Genomic DNA, 22,611 nt, shown 5'->3' with positions numbered 1-22,611 from the left:
ACAATCGCAGTTTCAAGGTGGACACCCAAGATTAGTGTCAGCAGTTTAGTATCTGACCAAATATCTCCCCCTCTGTTTCTAAGATATGACGCTTAGTAATAGCCAGACAAGTTTTCTGCAGATCATTATGATGTCACAAATGACCTTTGACCTGGATATAAAATGTCAGAACTTCATCATCCTATTAGACATTTGTGAACAATTATGAATGATGATCTCCAGTTTTATGTTTTGGGCCATCTTCAGATATTGCGCTCCCTATAATGAGACAGATGCAAGGTCACAGTAACCTTGACCTTTGAACACCAAATTCTTATCAGTTCATCATCGAGTCAACTCAAACATTTGTGCCATGTTTTAAAGAAATTCCCTCAAGATGTTTATGAGATATCGCATTCATGAAAATGAGACCGATGAGGCCACAGTGACCTTGTCCTTTGACCTATGACCAGTAAAATCGAATCAGTTCATCACTGGGTCCAAGTGAGCATTTGTGCTAAATTTGAAATAAGTCCCTCAAGGCGTTCTTGAGATTTCACGTTCACAAGAATGGCACAAAGAAACAACCATTAACTACATAATTCACAGACACTATCAACAGTTTAAATCAGTTTACACTTAATTACTGTAGTTCCAATGAAAACTAGTTATGCAGGTTCATTTACCTGCACTGTGTCGGGGCGGCACCTGGACACATAAAACAAAAACTGTCTGTGTAGACAGATGATTATTTTACCAGCTGTAAGTGAAAAAAATGTGGATTTTGTAATGGATAAAATACATATACTGCCCAACCCCAGTTCTTATGTGATATTCCAGGCAGTTTTTCTGCTGAAATGCCCCAGTCCCTAAAGAGGAGCAGTGTCTCTCTTTATCTCTGTCTGTCTCTCACACACACAAGCACAGAAATGCATAAACACAGACTTAATAAAAACACCCTTTGACACTAACAAGACTGTGGCTGCTCAAATTTTAATCACCACATTTCATTAATTCATTCCTTCTTCCACAAGCACACCATCCTCTTTCCAATGAGCTACTGCACACCACGCTCCATGGTTATTTCAGTGAAAGAAAAAGATTCAAAATGTTCATTCTCTGTCACTGAAAAGTAATCACCATTGTTTGTCCTTTACTTTACGGCATGAAAAATAAATTGCAGCCCTGAATGTGCTGAATGTTTTATCAAGGCCACACGTCTTGGGACAAAAAGGAGCTGTTTGAGCCTTGCTGCTGAGCATTTATTTGAGAGTCAATTCTGACCCATACAGAGCGACCTCCCACCGTCCTGCCTGGCACGCACAAATTAAGGTGCACTCAAGCAACAATTGAATAAATTCGTGGCAGTCCACCAGGAATGCTGCTGAACACAAAGAAGAAACAGGTTCTGTTTTACCTTGAAGGTCTGTGAAAGTAAAGTTTACTGTATACTGCGCACTGCCTGACTCCCTTTTGTGGTAGTTTCAGCACTAATCAACATGTAGATGCCTCTTTTAATGTTTTTGTGTTTCATCATAATGACTTTTAAATGCTGCATTTTGTTTTGTCAAAATTAGCTGTAAAGAAAAGTGACTGGGTGATGGCTAAACACTGTCTGAAAAATAGGGTGTGCTTGCCATAATTCTGTCGGCTACATACAGTACGCTACTGGAGGATGGAAAAAGGTCACTGGATCAGATGTGTGCAATGATACACTCTGTACATGTTTTTTGAACTAATTGCAGAGAACATCAAGTCTCCCCCTGTAGTGAAATTACGTCTACTCGTACCATAACGGCCCACTAGTGGCCGAAGCAGACCTAAAACACAATGTTTTTCAAAGTGTACACATTTACTGGGCAAAACAATAACATTACTTAAACTTACATGTAAAACATGCCATATTTGTTCTTGTGTGACAGAGTTTAAACAAAACTATAAAACTAATCCCCAAGCTTGGCTGATGCTCTCCCAGAGACCACTCTGACAACAGAAGCAGCGAAAAATTTGACCTCTTTCAACTAATTAAAGTCACATAATTAGCAGTTGGCAGAAATGCTCATTTCAGACCTATGCCAATATTTCATTTTAAAGCATTATCTGCCAATACCAATGCTGTGCCGATATTATTGTGCATCCCCAATCATCAGTTTTATAGGAACAGTTCACCCTGAAACAATATAAATATACAATGTTCACCTCTTTAGGCTCCCTGTGGCCCCAGAGTGAGTTCTCTATCAAATGGCATTAAGGAGCAGCCCTGTTTCACAAAAATGTTATTTGTATAAACTTAACCTAACTTAAACTGTCATTTACCATACCACCCCAGTAAAATTTCAGGAAGGTATGAATTACTAAATACTGTCCAAGCCTAATTTTTACATTTTGGTCCCATTTGCAACAACAGAGTGACTTAATAAAAACTGACTGGCTTCTGCTCTGTACAATTAGCTGCTGAGGCTCACAGCTGATGAATCCAAGTCAAACAGGCAGAAAAAAACATGATTACTCAGAGACTAAGTTGTAGCTCCATGTCCTTGACTTACAAGCTGATAACACTATTCAAACCATATCTTTGAACTGAGCATTCAAGAGTCATTTGTTGCTTGTTTTGTAAACTTGAAAGCAAAGACTAGGGAAAAAAAACTGAATTGTAACAAAACGTTTACATTCAGTCTTACTCACCAGAGGCTGTTGTGTGTCCTTGAGCTCTGGGAAACATTTTGGAAGTATTTCCTCTCTCATCAAACATTTTCAAGTCCGTTTTCTGATTTTTTTTAATCCAACATTGGTTGCATCCATGTTGACTAGCTTGCAGTCTTCTTCTTCCCTGTCTCTGTTGAAACATTTATGCATGTATTGGTGCATGATCGCCACCTGCAGGTCAGTGGAAGAGCTAAAAAATTAAAAAAAAAAAAAAAAGCTTCTCTGTGTGGGAGACTGAGTGAGACTTGGTGTCACCAGTGTTTTCAGGCAGTAACCATATTTCAAAATAACTTTGTCACTTCATGACACTCAATTTAAATACTTCCAATACCACACAGAGGTATTCATAATTATTTTTTATGTTATGAATGTTAAATGAACTCCTGCTTCACAACAACCAATGAAAAATTCAAGTTACTCAGCTAGTTGTGATTACCTTTTACTGTGTAGCATTTCTTTGGTATTTATGTTTCTGCAGAATCAAGGTCCATTCAGAAAAAAAAATCCCCAGAACAAGTGTTTCAGACTCTCTGATGCACTGGTGCATGGCAGCTACAAGATAAAGCCATATGACCACCATACACAAACCCCCGAACATTTTTGGCATTAAACTTTTACCCTCCACTGATTTTAGCCAAAAGCTTTGAATGCAAAACTATTGATAATAATTTATGGCCATTTTTTTGTGTGTGTTTTACCAATTAAAATCTCCACTTGGTCCTCTAATGGGAGCCAGCTGGGGACTAGACTAGCGATATCAGCAAACATGAATATTACTCTCTTAATTGGCTGTCCAACAGGTGTCAAAACTTGAGACATAATTAGTCTTTAGCCTACACTGTGAGGTCTATATGTGCTGCAGCAGGATGCTAATGTTGGACTGGGGTTTATGTGTGTCTTTAAACTTTTTAGTTTTACACTTTCACAGAGTTTGAAGCTGAGAGAGTGTGAAGTGAATTCTAGAGGCAACATGATCCATGTAAGTAATAGCGCTCTCTTTTCTGTTAACAAAGAAATAGATAGTTTCAGCAGCAACAGAACAGCTGCAGATGTGCAATTTAAATGTTGCCTTTGTTTTTCAGAGGCAAGGAATATTTGCACTTTGTTAATTTGTCCCAAAGTAAATACTATTTGCAAAATACAGCGTAGTAGTGCTATGTAGCATAGTGCTTACAAGAATAATCCATATGAATAATACAACCTACTGATGTGGTATTCATGATCGTTGTGATGTATGTATATGTGGACGTTTTTGACAAAGGTCAGAGAACATTAAGGTTTCATTTAAAAGTGAATGTTCAGTTGTTTTTTGTTTGTTTGGTTGTTTTTTGTAGTGGGGCTGTATGAGGTACATATCAATAGTAAATTTATTTTATACACTAGATGGCAGTCAGCACAGTTTGGAGGAGCAGGCTGAAGTGCAGCAATGTCTTCTGTGGAGAAGGCAAACAAGAGAACATATTTTAGGCACCTATGGGAAAATTAAGCCATTATGACGCTTTCTCCAAAGCCAGACTCCACTGGGAAAAACAGTGATGTAGCATTTCTGAATACAGGAGCTGGTCTACTGCTGCCTCCATCAGTCAGTTTGTTTGTGTTATTGTGTGACTTTGGCATTTAAATGGTTACTTCACCAAAAGTCACCAAAGTCATTCAATACAAAAACACAAGCTATCTGATTGAAGCAGCGATAGGGCAGCAGCTGCCATGTTCAGTGAGTTAAAATGACTGTTTTTATCAATAGAGTCTGGTGGTAACTAGAGCAGCGATGGGAAACTGAAGCTGTTAACATCTTCCCCATTGAAACAAACAGTCTGAAGGAAAGGTAAAGCAGTGAAAATACTGTAAGTATAGTGCACACTCAAACTGATATTGAGATTTTCTGTAGGGCCTTTCTAGTGTGGCTAAAATATGTTTTGTTGCTGACCCCCATCAACAGCAAAACGTTGCTTAGCCACCATGTTGGACTTCAGCCTGCTTACCAAATTGGTCCTTGTTCAGGGAGCCGCTCCTTTTTGGGGCACTTTGAAAATAACCAACACGCTCTCATCCCAAGTCGTCAAAAATTGCCACTTTGTAATGGACTTCCGCGTCTACATATTATGGTATAGGTATCCTCCTGTGTCTGCTCTTTATGTTCCAGGATGTCACCACAAGCACATGGTGGGATTATGCTGCACTGGACTCCTGCATGTTGGATCCATCCACCAACCCTCCCACCTGCTCTAGAGGCACCTTCATACTCCTTATATTACATCGCTACTGCCAGTGTTTCAAAAAATGCGGGGCATATCATAACACCGCAAACGATGTGTCCGACGAGTCAACTGATGAGCTGGACTTCAGACACACTTGATCAGAGGCCCAACAGTGGAAACAGGGGTGCATTCAGTAAATGTGTGAAGACTTGCATCACTTTTCATCTCTTGACCAAAGACATTTGACTTTTAAGTTTGGCCAAATTATTTCATCCTAATTTGTGAGTTTTTGCAAAAGTAAAGACTAATGTATCAACTTCTGAAAGCAGTTTCAAAGAAGAGGAAGAAGTTTCACTAATTTCTGGCCCTCTGAAAGAAAAAGAATCAAACTTTTCAGTGGCAAAAGCAAAAGATGTGACCCATAAAATATTAAAATCTCACGGGAGTCACAGAGGAGTGTCTTCTTACATTAGACTACAAGGCCTCAGATCCTTTTTTTACACAAAGTGTCTGTGATTTATGGTTTCACATTGTGAAAATGACTGGGGTACTGTATGCCCTTTTATTATCGAGTTTTATATGTAATGTGTACTACCTATATTATAAGTGATACTGCTGATATTCTGATAGCTGTTCATGAGAGACCTTATTGACTGCATAATTAGATTAAACTTGTTTTTTTTTAACTATCTAACCACCCCCTTGAAACTCTGATAATACAGTTGGCAACACCATACTTGCAGAGGAAGATGGAGAGGGACGAAAATTAAAGTTGAAAAGCACAGAAACTAAGAAAAACTGAAAAACCCAGAGCTACAATACTCGGCATCATGGTCATGGTTGGACCAAAACAATATCAAAGGAACCTGTGTTTTTAGGCCGTCTGTTTAGTTCTCCTCTGCGTCAATACATATTTCATTGGGTCTCAACAAAGCGAGGCAGGAGCATATTCTATCACAAAGGCCTCTGAACACAGTCCCACGTGTATGCTGGACAACACACACTCATGCACACACAAAGCAGCTCAATTGTCTCAACTCTGGGCTGGAGTGTAACAAGTCCAGGCTCAGCGTAAGTGCCCTTAGGTTAAAAAGAAGCTACAGAGAAAGCAAGAAGACCCTCAATTGTCTCTCCAAGGACAGGAAGGCTTATGGAGGAGGAAAAAAAACCTGAGTGTTTCTATCAAAGAGATGACAATACAGAGGACAAGTTTGGCAGATCGGCCCTCAGATATTTCTTTGTAATCACTCACTACATCATGTCCCAATCACTCAAAATGTTGTGAAAACTCTGCAACACTTACAGTTTAAGAACCCTTCTCTAATCCATTGTGAATTAATAAATTCTCAATGTGAGAAGCAGACATTTTGATGACAAGTTTTTCTAATGCACACAGCTGCACTCTTCTCTCCTCCCAACGAGACCTAATGTTTATCTGGAAAGTTTGAGGCTTACAGCAAATGTCCCTCCTGGTTTTATTTTATTTTTTTATTTTTTTGAGAGGACCTGGCAGTTCACGGAGGACCAACAGGTAGACCTTTGGGTCCACCTCCTCTTGTCTGTTAGCCTCTTTCTTTCTCTGTGAGCCTTGTTCAAAGGCTTTTCTCATCCCCATGCCTGCGTTTGTGCAGAAGAAAGACTGTGAGAGCGCAGTTCCTCTGAGATACCTGGAGGTTGGGGGGGCCCTCCGAGGAACTTAAGCTGCAAGGACCCCAACTGCACTCACACTGCAATAAGGTGGCACTGTGTGCTGACTGTTCTGAATTTGGTGTTTGCCTGCTGTACTGGTGGTGGTGTAGCAATGCTCCATTGACCACAATAAATATGAACAGCAGTTGAAATGCAGTCTGTATTGCAGGAGTTGGGGTGTGGGAGTAGAAAATAAGACTCAAGACTTTAAATTACAGCATGAAATGCAGACGGTCAGCATCAGTTGACAACGCAGCCAGACAAAACCTAGCACATTGGCATGATACTCTGCTGGATGGAGTCCGGTTGACACACTGTCGATAACGATGTAATATAAGCAGCACAAAGGTCCCAATAGGACAGAAGGGTTGATGGATGGATCCAACAAAATGTGGACTTTCATGCAGGAGTCCAGCATTAACTTTCCATCTGAATGTGATGTTTCTTTCTTCACCTAACAATGCACTTTTGTTGCCTAAACATAACTACATGCTTTTGTAGTATAATCCAAGCACACGCTTTTGTTGACATCCCAGCATTTGTAGCAGCCTAAAGGAACGTCAACAGGAGATGCAGAAGGATACTTAGAGAGTAATATGTAGACACAGAAGTCCACTGACAAAGGGGCAATATGTGACGACTTGGGATGAGAATGCGTTAGGAAAACCAGCTATTTTTTGTTTCCAGCTTACCAAGTATTCAGGTTCTGAGCCAATTTATTTTGGTTGAAATGCTCTGGATGTTTCACAATTAGATGTGGGATGTAGTACTCCTTTGATTTTCTATTTGGTTGTGTTAGTGTCTGGATTCTTCACCATGTTAACTACGTGTTCTTGTGGGTTGCTCATGTTCTGAGTTCTGAATCAAGTGTACAGCTTTGTGACAACACATATGGCAGCATTTCACTCAAATGATAAACTGAACATTAACTGATTGCCTTTATTCCGTGCAAGGCACACAATAATGGTTACTCTTTAAATAATACACCAAGACCATTTAATAGATTCCTTTTCCAGTGGCAAATATAATATTTGATATCAATGGCAAATAAGTTTAAGAGAATAACTCAACATGCCATACAATGCACTTTAACAACATATTGTACACCAGGACAAATAGATCATGTTGCCACAAGCCTCCGTCAGACATTTTAAATACTAATAGTGCCCTTTCAATGTAAGTACTTGAATAGCAACCATGAAAACATGTAAAAAGTTAAAACTGAAGGTAATAATTTAATTGTAAATGGTTATCCAAATAAAGTGACTGCCTGTTGAAAACATAAAAAGGTAATATATCTAAACAGATGTATATCTTTTGTATTCAAATGCTTAATACTTCATGTGAGCATTAGTTTCAGAAGCATTTCATTGTATTATCACATATGTAAAGGCTATCACATATTTCTTTCTCTGTTCTCAACATGCTTTGGACACAATATCATCAGACATCGCACAAATAAATTGCACAGTGGTAGCATTTAAAGTGTTTCATTCTAGAACAGGTTATACTTTCATTTTTAAAAAGAAGCACCTACTCATACAAAATAATTACTGATAGAGTCACTGATATGAAATTCCCAGCAGAATACAATACACTAATATGCCTTTTTTTTTGTTTTTTTTTTTGTAGAAAATTGTACACATTCATTGCAGTTAACTCTCTTGGTATGCATAATGATTCCAGTTGGTAAAAAAGAATGTTTGTAATGTTTTGTTTTGTCATAAAATAGAGTAACTATAATTTAAAGACATTTTCAAAAAATGTTTTGTACCAAAAACTGTCATGGTGGGATTCCATAAATGTATGGTGTTGCTTCAAGGCACCATTTGCATTGCAAAAATTATCTATTACTTAAATTATCAGCGAATTACATTACAAATTTTAAAATGAAATGTTAGTCATCTACTATTGTGTATCTGTTTTCTTTCTCTTTTTTTCCAGATTGTAAAATGACACAAAAAGAAATTTTCATACCATTATTATGGAGGGAATTGATGATGCTGAACCATGTGAGGAAGGCCCCGGAAAAAGGGACTCAACTCCAGAAAAGTAAAAAAAATGTATTGTGTGTATTGTGTATATGGCCCAAAATGGTCAGGTTACCAAGAGGCAACACAGTTGCACTAGGCATCACATTTCTATACATATAGAAGTCTTCTGCGTTTGTCCAACACGATACAGTTTCACTTCATTTGTCCAAATTCTTGTCTTGTACGACATTTAGACAAATAAAAAATCTTCTCAGGAAACAGGAAGTGACAAATCAAAGCTCCAATGTTTTGCTGCTCGTTAGTTCTCTCTGTGTCATGAAACTGTACATATATGTGACCTTGTACATGTATTCGGCTCTCCACTATGAGTGCTCGCCGTGCAGGCCGTCATACAAAGCTCTCCTCCATGTTGGAACACAGCAGGAAAGAGTCGACTAGTCGCGGTTTGATCAGCTGCTGGTGGTCTGTTGCCTCAATGCTGTCTGGACACCCCGCTGCCAGCCTCCTCAGGGCAGCCTGGACACACACACACACACACACACACACACACGCACACAGATTTGCACATTAGTATGTATGTGCACAAACCCAAAAGGCACACAGACACATGCATTATTACAGATCATGATGTACTGCTGTAAATACATGCATCAAAATCATGTTTATACATAAACAATCACACATGCAGACAACTGTGATAACTGTGTACATTATTTCTGGTGCTGCTTTCAGACAGCTTTCACAAGTATTTAACCCTGTAAAACATGAGCACATTAGCATGATTTCTTATAAAAAGATGGGAAAAAGGTATTAAGCAATTTGGTAAGAAATAACACCCACATAAAAAGATATTAGTAAATTTAAAAAACGTAAAATTACGTAAAATTATTTTTGAAAAGCTAGGGGAAAATGTTTTGGGGGCAAAAAGCCAGGGAAAAACTATAATTATATATATCATAATAACATATTTAAAATCAATTACAAAATTATTGCAGTTTTTAAAACTTTTTCAAGATACTTGTGTGTTGTGTCTTGTGTTTACATGTTTTGGCTTTTATTTGTTTTTAGACTCATTTTCTGGTAATTTTGTCGTACTTCTTACCAATTTCTTACTCATTTTTGGCCATTTCTTCTTCTTTGCCTTCTTTCCGTGTTTTTGAAAGAAATTAAGCCAATTTGCTCATGTTTCAAAGGGCTGACATTAATAAAGAAAAACCTTTATGTATCTGTTACAGTAAAAAAAAACCATTCTGTAGTGATACTGTGATGAATTTAGTCGTACCTGTTTCAATAACACGTGATTTTTATTTTTATTTTTTCAAGAGAACACGAGTAACACGTGTGACGTCTCAAGCCAATTCAGCAGGGAGAGCCTTCGACATTTACATTTAAGATTACAAATGATCTGCGAAAGCTCAGCACCCTTTGAAGGTAAAAACTCAACACCCACAAATGCTCTACTTGACCCTTGGCTAAAAGGATAAAATAGAATCACATTAATTTGAATAGACTGACAAGTGTGGGTACAGTGAAGAGGAGGGCATTTCTCAGTGCAGCGCAGCAGCCCAATTAAGCTCCTGAACATTATGGGCTTCAAATCCCCTCGTCGACCCTACGATCTGGTCTTAATAATTATGACCAGAATGAGAGAATGATAAAGTACAAGCATGGATATTATTCATGATATGCACATATTTAAACATATGATGCTTGAGATGATGTGAACCGGTCAGCTATCTCAACATGGCTTAAAGATACTGAGGTTGTGATGCGTTTTCAATGTTCAGATATTGCCCTGTGGATGTAATTAAATTGGACAGTCCATTTGGTGCGCCGATGTAACACATGCAGGCTTGCAGTATAACGCCCTACCATTTAAGTGCTGTATAGCGAGTGTAGCTGGAAATGTATAGTACTTAGGGGGCACGACAGAAAAAGGCAGTTTGAATGACATATTTGTATTCAGGACATGGAGTCATTTACACATATCTAAAGGTATGCATGCACACACATACACTTTATACCTACCAGGCAAGCAACCAGCACTGAGTCACTGTTATTTCTCTCAGTAGGGGAGCGGCACAGTTCAATAAGACGAGGAACAGCTAAAGACAACAGAGAAAAAATCACTTACAAGCTCTCCCCTTTCTTAGATATATCAAGTCTCAACGCTGATGCAGAGAAAGCAGTGATGTTCAGGAGACATTCAGAGTAAAACCACTTTTTTGTCATGTTCAGGGAGGAACCATTACATTTAAATTCTGACTGTTTATTTGGTAAATTTTCTAAAGTCAGTGAGTTGCACCAACAACAATTAATTTAATCAAGCTCTAGTCAGTGTTTAGTTAAACTTCATTTAAAATTAGTAAATCCAGATTTAAAATTAAGCACAGCTCTGTTGCACCAAAATTAATCTCAGTTTAATAATACTGGGGGTTTAACAATACTGATGATGGCCTGGCAGAGAGGCTCAAATTTTGCCCCATTTTGGGAAAAACTGAATAGAAAAATACTGCCAAATCATAGAAGATAAAAAAAGGACGACAGCACAATATTTCTGTCACTACCATGTTTGACATTTGGCCCAATCTTCCTGTTCAGCTCCAAAACAGTTTCCTTGGTGAAGCGTTATCTTGACAAACATTCATCATCATCATCATCATCATCATCATACAAGTCAAGCTGAGTTGAGGCTGTCTCTCACCTTTCTTATAGGAAATTATTATTTTGCTTAGTCAATCTCAAAAGGGAAGTTTTTAAATTTAAATCTCCTCTAATGTGGGTTTAAAGTTAGCCCTGGATCACAGTTTAATCTGTGCACCTTGCCATTATGGGTGCAAATTTACAAAGCCTAGGATAGCGAAGGAATAACTCTCCCTATAAGTGGCTAGGAGTCGTCACCTTTGGTGGTTGGTTTGGTTAGGTTTAGGCAAAAAGGAGTGTGATACTTAGAGTAAGAATGTAAAGGTAAGCCAATCAGAGCCAGAGTAAGGTGAGCCTTTCTTTAACCATCCCAGCATTCACAAATTTGTGCTATGGGCAGGTGCCGCACAGTGATTTAGTTTAATGTGACCGCAAAAGGATTCATGGGTAACAATTTTTTTTAATTTAATTTTCTTCTGTACCCTAGTGTTATCGAGTCAGTTCTCCTGAAAGGTGCCTCTGTTTTTTTCTATGTTCTCAAAGTCATCATTAAGAATTAACTCTTCATTTAAAGAAAACTCATTTAGCCAGCAAACTTTTAGCTCATTGTGTCAACTCATCTCATCCCTGATCTTCAAAGAACTCACAATCTCTCCACCCAGATCATACACTCCACTTGTATCTTGTTCTGCTTTGGTCTGATGCAGGTTCAGACTACTGATGTGCAGAGGGGCCCATTTCAGTAAGAGCCTTGTTCCCAGTCAAAGGAGCTCTAAGTAAGTACGCTAAACTCCCCTGCCAATCCATGTCTTTGTCTCCTTTGTATTAGATGTCTGTGATATGCACTCTGTATGTCTTTTGTGTGGTACTGTGGAAAAAACAATTCCTTCCCAAGAACAAATACACTATATACATCTCAGTGCATATATATATATTTTTCAAACAGATATTATATCACGTCTACTTTAGTTAAAATAAAAACAGTACTTTACATCTCTGGTTTCTGTTTTGGAGCTAAATATATGTTACTTTCCACTAATCATATTATGGGAATTCATGGAGCATTCATAGAGAGTTGCTTCCCATGAGACAAAGAGGGCCTCTAGAAAATGCACCTGAAGTACATATACTACATGTATTTATTAGAGTACGAGGAACTCTGGCCTTTGAAATGGTCTTGTGAGACATTTTTTTCTCGTTGAGGGTATAGCCTATAAGATTTTGTTACATCTAGCAGTATGTTGGCAGATATTGACTGACTGACTGAAACTTCTCTGGCTATGCTGATTCCCGTGAACAACTATTTAGTCTGTGTTGCTGTTTACCCGGTTTCTTTATACCACTTGTTTTTCAGCACTATTTTTGTTTATCTTAAATGAAATTCTGCACTACCTTTAAGCTGGATGGCTGTTTGGGCCACATCAGGGTCCCTGCTCAGACGAGCCAGAGTGACAGCAGCTTTCTGCTGAACGCGCTCGCATGCAGCACCCTCTGATGGACTGGATGAGGACGGCTTTTCTCCCAGCAGCAGCAGGAGACGCTCTATTCCTAAAAGAAATGATTTGCAGTAGAGAATAGCCAGGCAAGAAGCCAAGAAGGGCGTCAGAGACGATGGAAAGGGACAGACACAACAAATAGCACAGTCAGAAAAAGACACTACCAAAGTTACATTGAAGTTACAACACTTTAAGAGATTGTCTGTTTCCTGCTGACAGGAAATTCATGAAGTTGCTTCAGGCAGAAACTTAGGAAAGCAAACAAGTAGATGAGTTAGAAACATGAAGTTACACAAGACTCAGACACAAAAGAGTGCTCAGGTGAATTAGAAAGGTACACACATTACTGTCAGAGAGGATTTTCTCCAAAAGTGGAGTTAGAAATAAAAATCAACAGTTCAGAACCACTTAATACAAAAAAAAGAAAGAAGAAAGATGAAATAAAAATAGCACAGTCTATCAGTCCTTGGGTGGTTACACAAATTCCTTCAAATATGCTGAGATTCACAGCTTTTGGACAATTGCAGGACAAAAACTATGAGGAACTGACTTCTAAATGCATTGTGCAGATTGTAAATGAAAAAAAATGTTCTGGCAATTGTATTTATTTTATTGTAATTATTCTCTGACGCAATAATTATTGTCTCACACAATAACCGAGAATCTTATGGAAAACTTTTGTGTCTCGTTCATCCAAACATAGAGACAATGGAATAGATTGTACAGGATAGACTCTTATTGAATAGCAGAAAATATTAATATGTAAAATAAAGGAATAAAAAACATGTTTTTGAAAGAAAATTTACATACACCCCAGTTGTTCAAAAAATGCATATTCTCAGGGGTTGATATTTTATTTCAGCTTTTCCAGGCTACTTTATTGATATTATCTGATGCTGCCATCTTGAGGATTAAAGTAGAATTACACCATTTTTTCTCTTGCTTTTACAACAACATATGGGTAATAGTGAGACACTTGATTCTTTTTGGTGCAGAAGAAGAAATTTAGAGTACTGCACTGGGTCAGCAAAGTTGGTGTAAGGGATGTTGAAGTAAAAAAAAAAAAAAGGTGCTCTTCAAGGATAGGGTAAGTAGTCAAGTGGTCTAGTGAAAAAGATGGCTGTCCAGCTTACTCCTGTTGGATGTCCATGGTTTTGGTTGTGGTCTTAAATAATAATGATCATAAATAATAATGAATAAAAAGCATCTGAGGCACTTGGATAGTAAGTTAAAAAAGCTTAATTGATACATGGATATCAAAGCATTGCAGCCACAGACTTTCATTTACAGTAAGCTGGACAGTTTTTTTGTTTTTAATTTTTAAATGCTGGTGTATGCCCTTCACCCAACAACAGTCTTGCCCATGAAAAATAATAATGTGTGGCATTCAATTACAAATAATAGTTGTAGAATAGTTTACCTTGGTCCTGCAGGACTTCAGAGGCACACTGCTCTAGTACTGATAGGTTTGCCAAGATTGTTACTACCTGAGATTAAAAAGATAAAAGTAAAAAAACATGATGAATGATCTGAAACATGTACTTTTGCTTTTTCCATCCTAAGTGCAGAAAGTGACACATAAAAAGCAAACTGTTTTCTGTATCAGTATATACCATGTAGTAAAACTAAATTCTTGGTACAATGGTTTGATCCAAACACACTCCCAGCTACTGTTAGAGCTGCCCTGTATGATCACAACCTTTGGACCCTCAATATAAGTTAATGCTGTGAGTACTCATTACTAAGTTATTATTTTGTAATTTATAATACTTAAGATTTTGTGACCAGCACCCAAATGCAAATGTCACAATCAGAGACAATTTTATTGCCATGTAGGTTTGCACATACAAGGAATTTGTGTTTTAATGCATAACTTAAACAAATACAACATAAAAGTCACAAAATATAATAGAAAATAGAAAAATGTACAATAGAAAATATTTTAAAACTGTAAGAAATATGTAAAATTATATCTGTTTTGGGCCAGGTATCAGTGCCAACACAATTTTTTTTAAAGAAATCAGGCCAATTTGCTCAGATTTCAAGGGGCTAAAGTGGAAGAGCTGCACAGTTTTGTGCAAAAGTGTGCATGATGTGTACTTGGTCTTTGGAGTAAGGTGTGTCAACCCTCTGGCGGTCTCTGCAGGCCTGCAGCAGGATGTGGATGGCATTCAGCTGGAGCAGAATCTCACAGGCCATGCTGTCGAAGAAGGTGATATTGGCCAAGGCTGCAGACGCTAGGAGGAATACTTCACCACAGGAGGCGCTCTCGCACAACTCTGAGAGAGTAAGAAATCACTCATTCAGTACAGTGGTTATAAATAACACAACAACACATGCAAAGCAAAGAAGTGCACTGATTGACTGACACATTATTTGCTCTTGCATTCATTTGTCTGCGTGGTTTTGGGAGACGTTTGAGCTTTATAGAGATCTAATGCCATGATACTGTAAACAACCTTTAGTTTTTAATTTGGACAGGGAGAGCAGCAGTGTGCAGCAGTGGAATGTTAAAATGGTGGAAAAAAAGTACAATTTCTTATATTTTTTTATTTTAAACTCTGCATTTTTTGAATCCATGTTTACTAGCTTCTTCTTCACAGCCTTTGCAACATATTTTTACCTGTACATCAACTGGAGGGACTGCATATTGCCCAACTTTCCATAAAGTTTCATAACACTACTGGAGGTCTGAAACTCCTCACTTTTAAACAAAAACTAAATAAAATGAATAAATAAACAATAAATTCAGGTATTGTAACTTTCTTTACAATGAATACCAACTGTTTGTTTTTTTGACCTAATAAAAAAAAAACTGTTTCTCCAAACAATTCTTGGTCAGGTCGACTATGAGTGAAAGGTCAGGGTTTCATCATCAGTGCCACCCCCACTTACTGATGAGGGCCGTGACAATGTCGTGCATGCTCTCTAGGAAGCTGGCGAGGTGCTGCGTTGACGTGTGATGAGGCGAGGTGATCTGAGCCACAACCGCCGCTGCCTCGGCCCTGGCTGCTTCCACACTGCTCTCATCAGTCAAGATGTCAGCAAGGCACAAGATCCCATCCACCTAAATATCAGACAACATAAATACACATTATGCATCGGTAATATGGCTAACTGTGATAAAGGTAGCCAGAGAGGGCAATGAGTAACCTGACAAGACATTATTCAAAATTAACAAGCAATTTGAGTAAAAAAAAAGTTTTTTAAAAAAAGGGTAAGAAGATAAATAAAATCAGAGAAATTACATCTATGACAGTTTTAAATATATATTTAAAGTAATAAATAGACTTTCCTGGACAAAACTAAAAAAACTTAAAAAAAAAAAAAAAATTTTCTTATCACCTTTTCCTAATTTGCAATTTGTGAGCCATCTCTTGCTCGTTGTCAATTTTTACAAGTTCTAAAAGAAACCAAATGAATTTTCTCAAGTGTCAAAGGTTTTAATGCTTGTGAAAGGCGTCTGAATGCAGCACAAGAAAACTGATGTCGATCCAGGTTTCAAAGGGTTAATGCTTTTTAAGGCCTTATATAACGTTTTAAGGATCAAGTATAACGTTACATAGGTATCTGGGTCCCTGCGTCTTTATTCTTTTTATATCAAGGACCACACTGAAAACAGGTTTTGAACTTTATTGTGTCGTCCTTGACATTTTATAACTTGTCTGATTTAATGGCCTTTTTTAAAAAAAAGAGCTGAAAGATGCAAAGAACGAGAGTAGATATAGCAATTCATTAAAATATTCAGTAGAACAAATTACCTTCAGTGGGATCTGTCTGCAGGCCTGATTGCTAAACTGAAACATCACTTACAATTTCATCTCAACACTGCAGGGATGACAAAACATCTGCAGCATCACTGGCCGTCCAGACAGACAGTTAAGTGTCCATGGTGTCAGCTTGGCTAAAACTTACAGCTCTGCCCGTAAAAAGCCATCACAATTAAAACACACCACTCTGATTTAATGACTCAGAAAACTCTTGTATGTCTGGCTGGCATTGACCCAGAGTGTGTGCATCATCAGAGCTGAGGATGAGCTCAGAGTTTTAGAGTAGCAGGAAATCCTCTTATGTTTGAAGTTAAGTTCACTCAGGGCCAGGAGGTCATATTTATCTCATCTGTGTGTTTGTGCTTCTTGTGTGTGCAGGTTTGGTTGTGCCTGTAGAGACTTCAGGATAATATGGGGACGTGAAAATGATTTTCTTCCACTTGGGGGCAGTATTGCACAGCTCATACAAACTTTACCACAGCGGCTCAGTGATGGAAGACGTATTCAGATCCTTAATACTTTTTTAAGTATTAATACTACACTGTAAATATACTCTGATACAAGTTAAACTCCTAAAAATATTTAACTTACTTAATTAAAGTGAGTAAGTATATTCAGGAAAAGTACTGAAAGTATTAAATCCAAGTATCCAATACAGAAAATTCTTTAAAAAAAGCAAACAAGCAACCAAACAAAACCCCTAAAAAAACAAAAATAGAAACAGACTTAAATGTTTATCAAAATAGTTGGCAATCAATTTTCTGGCAATCGATTGATTAATCAACAAATCATTGCAGCTGCTCTTGTATAAACTGTTTGGTAATTTAAATTTAAAAGTATAAAGTAACATGAAAAGGAAATTCTCCAAAATAAACACAATTTGTGCTTTAGTACAGTACTTGAGTAAATGTACTTAGTTACACTTCACCACTACAGCTGCTGAGTGTTACTCTGCATCTGTCAATGTAGTTCTTATCCAGTCTTTTATGTTTAAATGTGTTGAAAATCAGCACACATTCTGGAAACCATCCATATTATCAATTCAAATTTAATTTGAAACTGCAGGATTATGTTTTCCATGGTGGTGATGGACACCTATATTGTATCCACCAGAAACATTTTGTTTTCTGTCTATGTCACTTTTCAACTACAGTCATTACTGCTATTATTTATGGGAAAGAAAAAATAATATTTTTGATGCTCAGGCACCAGCCAGCACTCTTGAAAACAAAACTTTAGAGCATCCAGAGTGAGGCACACCGTCAGCTCTCAGCCCGCCACACCTGTCAGTCTTATCTGCTGACGAGCATCAGTGCACTGAGCTTCACAGGCCAATTCCCTATTTTTGTCTCCGTGGACGTCAGCAGCACTGTGCCATCGCGACCCACTGACGTGGAACAATCCACTCTCCGCACCCCCGTTCATCTATGGCCCCCCTCCCTATATTCCCCCCACCCTCATCCCTACCTGCACCTCCTCCCTCCTTAAAATAGGATATTCCCCAACTCCTCATTTACCGTTCACCGGATGTATCTCATTCAGTTTATTCTCTGAGCCGACGCCAAATAACTTTACTGCATTTTTTGGAGTCACAACAAAGTTTACCATGTCTGCTCACGGGAGGTGTTTGCTTCACCATCCTGTTGAAAATGTTTTAGCCTGTGACCATAGAAAACAAATTATGTTTAGGAACAAAAGTGCAGAATTCTAAACGTGGCCACATATTAAATGTGTCACTTTTCTCCTCAGCTGACACTGAATGAACACTTAGCAAAGAGGCAGCAATTATGAGTTATTAAAGTGTCTTTAGTTTTTAAACCCATAAATCATCTGTTTGCTAAAATAAAGCACCCTGGAGTATGGATTAACATTTTTCCCTAAAAAAGGACATTTGTTGTTCTGGGAGCAGGAGCACACTATTATTGGAATCCTGGGACATTGCCTTGTTTTAAGGTATAGCTGCAGCTTCAGCTACAGTCAAACTCACTCGATATATTCATGCAGCCACATGCATAAATCTTTGGGTTTCCAACCTGGCCATTTTACCAACTTTACTACCTTTACCTCTGCTGTGAGGCTGAGTTTAGCATCCCTGCTGACTCCAAACGTTCCATCCAAATAAAAGGACGTACAAGAGTTTTGTATTCCTGTAGTGTATATATGTAATATATGTGGTTTGCGTCTAGAACTGAAGTAGTTTTTCTTATTTTACTATTATTATCTTATCTTAGGAACTAGGTAATAGCTTGCATGTGTATTTCCAGGAAGCCCTTTTCTTGTGATTAAACCGTACTCTGGTGTGATTGGATCTGGAGTACTGGAGTAGCCCTCATGACAGTCTAAAGAGGAGTGGTATGTGTAACAGGTACCGTCATTTTCATGTTGCATTCATTGACTATGTAAGCAACGGTGCATTCCATAACAGTAGTGCAGTGCTGAATTTCAAGAAATTGGGCGTAAAGTTGAATCCAGGCAACTTCATGCAAATCAGGAGCATCAAGCACAATTGACCACATCTGGAGCTCCCAAAAAACATTTATACTAACTGTTGTTGATCTAAAATAAAGACAGATTCAGCAACTCCATGGTTTATTTCTCAACTCAAATGATTTCAGAAACAAATTTCAAGGATGTTTTCTTAAAGGTAAAGTGTGTAAGATTTAGATTGCTCTCTAAAAACAACAGACCTGGTATCTCCATCCAATAATACACTGAATAAAGCCATTTCATGTCACAAATCAGTGTTTCTCCAACGCTGCTCATCGCAGAATGTCTTCTTATTAAAACTGCCGACACAAAAATTTGAATGGCTATATCTGGAGTTTTTGTTTTGTACATCCTGGACTACTTTAGAAACATGGTACTCAACATGGCAATATTTGTGGTCAACCCTAACCCTAACCCTATAAATGGCTTATAATGAAAACATGATTATTATTTCCTGGTGATTGTTCACAAAAAAAACCCCATTCCTATTATATTAACCTCAATTTCTGCCAATACATCCCCTTAAATAGTACACTCTGGACCATTAATGTAAGAGAAAGTTTCCAAAAGAGCTGCAATGTTAGTGAGGTTTAATATCTACAAGCAGACAGCCACCATTTCTAAAGGCACACCCAACAACTGTCCAATGCTGGGAAGCAGCACCACCCCCTCAGTCCAAAAACAACTCTGTGGACACCTACCACAGCACACATAAGCAAGCAGCATGACTGATGCATGTCAACGTGTCAAGATGTGTAACATCAACACTTCCGAACATACTCCAGAAAAGCAGCTTTTTTATCATATTCATTCTTTGATTTGTCACATCCAGGCTACTGTATCTTGTCTACTTCCTACGCTGCATCAAATGATGCAAATTAAATCCAACATTTTAGAATTATACTCTAGAGCTAATCTTTTTCAGTAAAGTCTGATGTTTTTCACATAAAAACATGATTGTGCTGAGAAGTTTTAACTTTTAGTCTGATACAATATTGCCGTCACTAAACCTCAAAGTTCTTTTTTCTTTGTTCATTTGGAGCAGCTGCAATCCTAATCAATATTCTTTCCATTCACCATGTTATGATTAGATAATGCTCAAGTTGGGGATAAAACTAAGTTGGTATACAGTAAATCCACCAATGAGCAGTGCAGATGCATGCCGGCCCCTTTTCTCGATCACCCTTCAACAGTGACAGTTGTGTTTCTCAAGCCTCAGTGATCGCTGGTAAGCGGTTGGTAGCGTAGACTTGCCTGACAGCCTCTCTCCCGGGATGGGGCTGCTAATCTGGGGCGGACTTTGGTTCCCGTTAAAGAGTTTTCACACTTGGATGATTCACGCTGTCCCAGCTGCTCTATATGTGAGCACAGACGCCGTTGTGGCATCATTATTAGCCAGAATCAGGTTATATTTGTCTTTCTGTAAACGCTTGCTTGAGACAGGTGCGTCTGTTGTTTATTTTGGTTGAATTCTCGACAGGGAACAAACGAGGACAAACAAAGAAGGATGTGTCATTAGCTTCCTCTCTCCCTGTCTCGCCTTATTTTCTTCACAAACACAGCGTGGAGTCATTCAGGTCTAAATGTTTGACCTGTCAGCTTCAGCAGTCAGGAGGTCCAATATAATGATCTCATCTCTGTGCACCACGGAGACACACTGTAAATCATGACTCATCTTTTAGTGTGTACTGTATAATTCTGTCATCAGGAAATAAGCACAGTTCACAGTAAGATGCCTATTTTCTCACTGTCTCCAATCCTTAAATTATACAGCGAGAGTTTAATGGCGGCTCCCCTTGCCCTGAGGTAACTGAACTTGGTGAACTTATTCATGAAAATTTAATCAAGTAAATAGAAAAGTGGAGAACTCAACTGCTGCAGCCAAAAGTCCCCCCCCCAAAAAAAGCAACAATACAGCTACAGAGGCTGTGTGTGTGTGTGTGTGTGTGTGTGTGTGTGTGTGTGTGTGTGTCAAATGCTGCCTGCTAGACACTGTAAAAGTGCCACATGTAACATCAATTATTCATTATGAGACATAAACAAAGGACCAGCACCCTGTTAGTTTCTACACTGCGTTTTGTAAAAAAAGTCTGCCTGTAGAAGATCTAGAAGTACCTGCAATATCGGTCTCCTTAGGGGCTGTTATTTTTAAGAGGGGAGTATCGGAGATGCAAAACTGGGGAAGTACATAAAATATTTTTTCAAACACTGGGGAGGGAATCATGTATTTTATTTTGGCTTATGGCAAGGCCATACTACTTTAAATGGTTGTATTTTGTGTATATTTGAAATACCCTCTGAGCCCAAAATATCACAGGCATGTTTGAAAGACTAGTTTTCTTTTTAAAATCTCTAAAATTAAATTATTCATCATGGCCAGAAACGATAGAAATTATGGTCTGATTTTCAGATTTTGAATGGTTCTGTCATATATCATGTGAAATGAATGCCTCTGTCAGGACACAAAACAAAATACAACATCTAAGCTTAAAGTAGTGATATTGCATCAAAATCAGTTCATTCTATATATCTTTAAAATTTGCCTAAAAATTCAAACATCAAATTCTACACTGTTGCATCCTTGAATTGTGTGTCTGGCTGGTGGGTGTTGCTTTGGTCTGCTATTTCCAACATGACAGCCGTGTCACAAACGTTCTCATTTTACAGCTAAACAGTACACTAAAATATGTTTCTGATAACTTGTCTGCCTGATCCTAACAAATGCTTTAAGAAGTAGTAGGATGAGCAACTATTTTCATAAAAGTTTCCATATGTAGATTTAAACCAAGGTAAGTTGAACACAATGTAGAGATATTTTAAATATTTTCTAAGTGCAACATATTACAGGGAATATATAATTTATTTTTCCAGTAAAAAAAACCAACAACCCTCCTTTCATTTGGTTATCTCCTGATTTCACGATCACAAACTGCACACAAACACAAACTTTCTGTTAAGCTCTCTATTCCCCGACTCCTGCTGCTGCCATTGTTGGCCCATATTCACTGTGAAAACAAACGAACCTCCCAGTCATAACACAGAAAGTGAGAGCATGACTGAATATGTCCAGCAGTAGTGCAGACTATACTGTGCTGCTGCAGAGAAGAACAACCTCTTGTCTGAGCCACAACTTCAGCTGATCAACATAATCTGTCTGGACTGCAGGGAGGGAGCCAAGCTGTTTTACTGGAAGTACTGTACTTAGTTGAGATTAATGTCATCTCACTTTCTCCTTCCCTCACTCTGAGTTATAAAGATCCACATAACCATTTTTCTATTACCAGAAAATGTAGATTGATGCACGTGTGCCATTTTCCTCCCCATTTTAATTGATCTGGCCACAAAATACAAATGAAAATTCTGTAGATAAGTGGCCATTGTTCCTCATTAATAGTCAAATATATTAACCCTTTGAAACTTGGATTGGCATGCCTTTTCTTGTGATACATTCAGAGCCCTTCAAATGCTGAACAAATTGGTTTGCTTTAAAAAAATTAAAAAAAAACATTGGAAAAAAGGCAATAAGCAACTTGGCAAAAAGTGTTGTGTGTTTGTTGCAAAAAAATTAGTAGATTTAGAAACTAATTTATTTATTTTTGTATTATTATTTATCAAGCACATATTTAAATTACAGTATATGTATTGATTA

The 22,611-nt window shown here is 38.0% G+C and overlaps 2 protein-coding genes across 4 annotated transcripts in view; both read right to left on the bottom strand.

The window, feature by feature from the left end:
• LOC121950465 (ethanolamine kinase 1) overlaps positions 1 to 2,805 on the bottom strand; it is a 56,767-nt gene extending 53,962 nt beyond the window's left edge. Inside the window, exon 1 of the mRNA XM_088080222.1 lies at positions 2,665 to 2,805. Within this exon, the coding sequence (XP_087936348.1) occupies positions 2,665 to 2,724 (60 nt within the window). The 5' untranslated portion in view covers positions 2,725 to 2,805. The remainder of the gene's footprint in view (positions 1 to 2,664) is intronic.
• Positions 2,806 to 7,491: 4,686 nt separating this feature from the next.
• Positions 7,492 to 22,611, bottom strand: part of insc (INSC spindle orientation adaptor protein) — a 67,543-nt gene continuing 52,423 nt past the window's right edge. For all 3 annotated transcript variants that reach the window (XM_042496374.2, XM_088080220.1, XM_042496376.2), the window contains exons 8-13: positions 15,601 to 15,772; positions 14,806 to 14,984; positions 14,126 to 14,192; positions 12,602 to 12,757; positions 10,595 to 10,671; positions 7,492 to 9,082 (exon numbers count right to left, since the gene is read on the bottom strand). In XM_042496374.2, coding sequence (XP_042352308.1) covers positions 8,954 to 9,082; positions 10,595 to 10,671; positions 12,602 to 12,757; positions 14,126 to 14,192; positions 14,806 to 14,984; positions 15,601 to 15,772 — 780 coding nt within the window. In that variant the 3' untranslated portion in view covers positions 7,492 to 8,953. The remainder of the gene's footprint in view (positions 9,083 to 10,594; positions 10,672 to 12,601; positions 12,758 to 14,125; positions 14,193 to 14,805; positions 14,985 to 15,600; positions 15,773 to 22,611) is intronic.

This window comes from Plectropomus leopardus, chromosome 7 (genome assembly GCF_026936395.1).
Source record: "Plectropomus leopardus strain MGB_pleo_1.0 chromosome 7, ASM2693639v1, whole genome shotgun sequence".
Classification (NCBI taxonomy): Eukaryota; Metazoa; Chordata; class Actinopteri; order Perciformes; family Serranidae; genus Plectropomus; species Plectropomus leopardus.
This window is presented reverse-complemented; position numbering and strand designations above follow the sequence as displayed.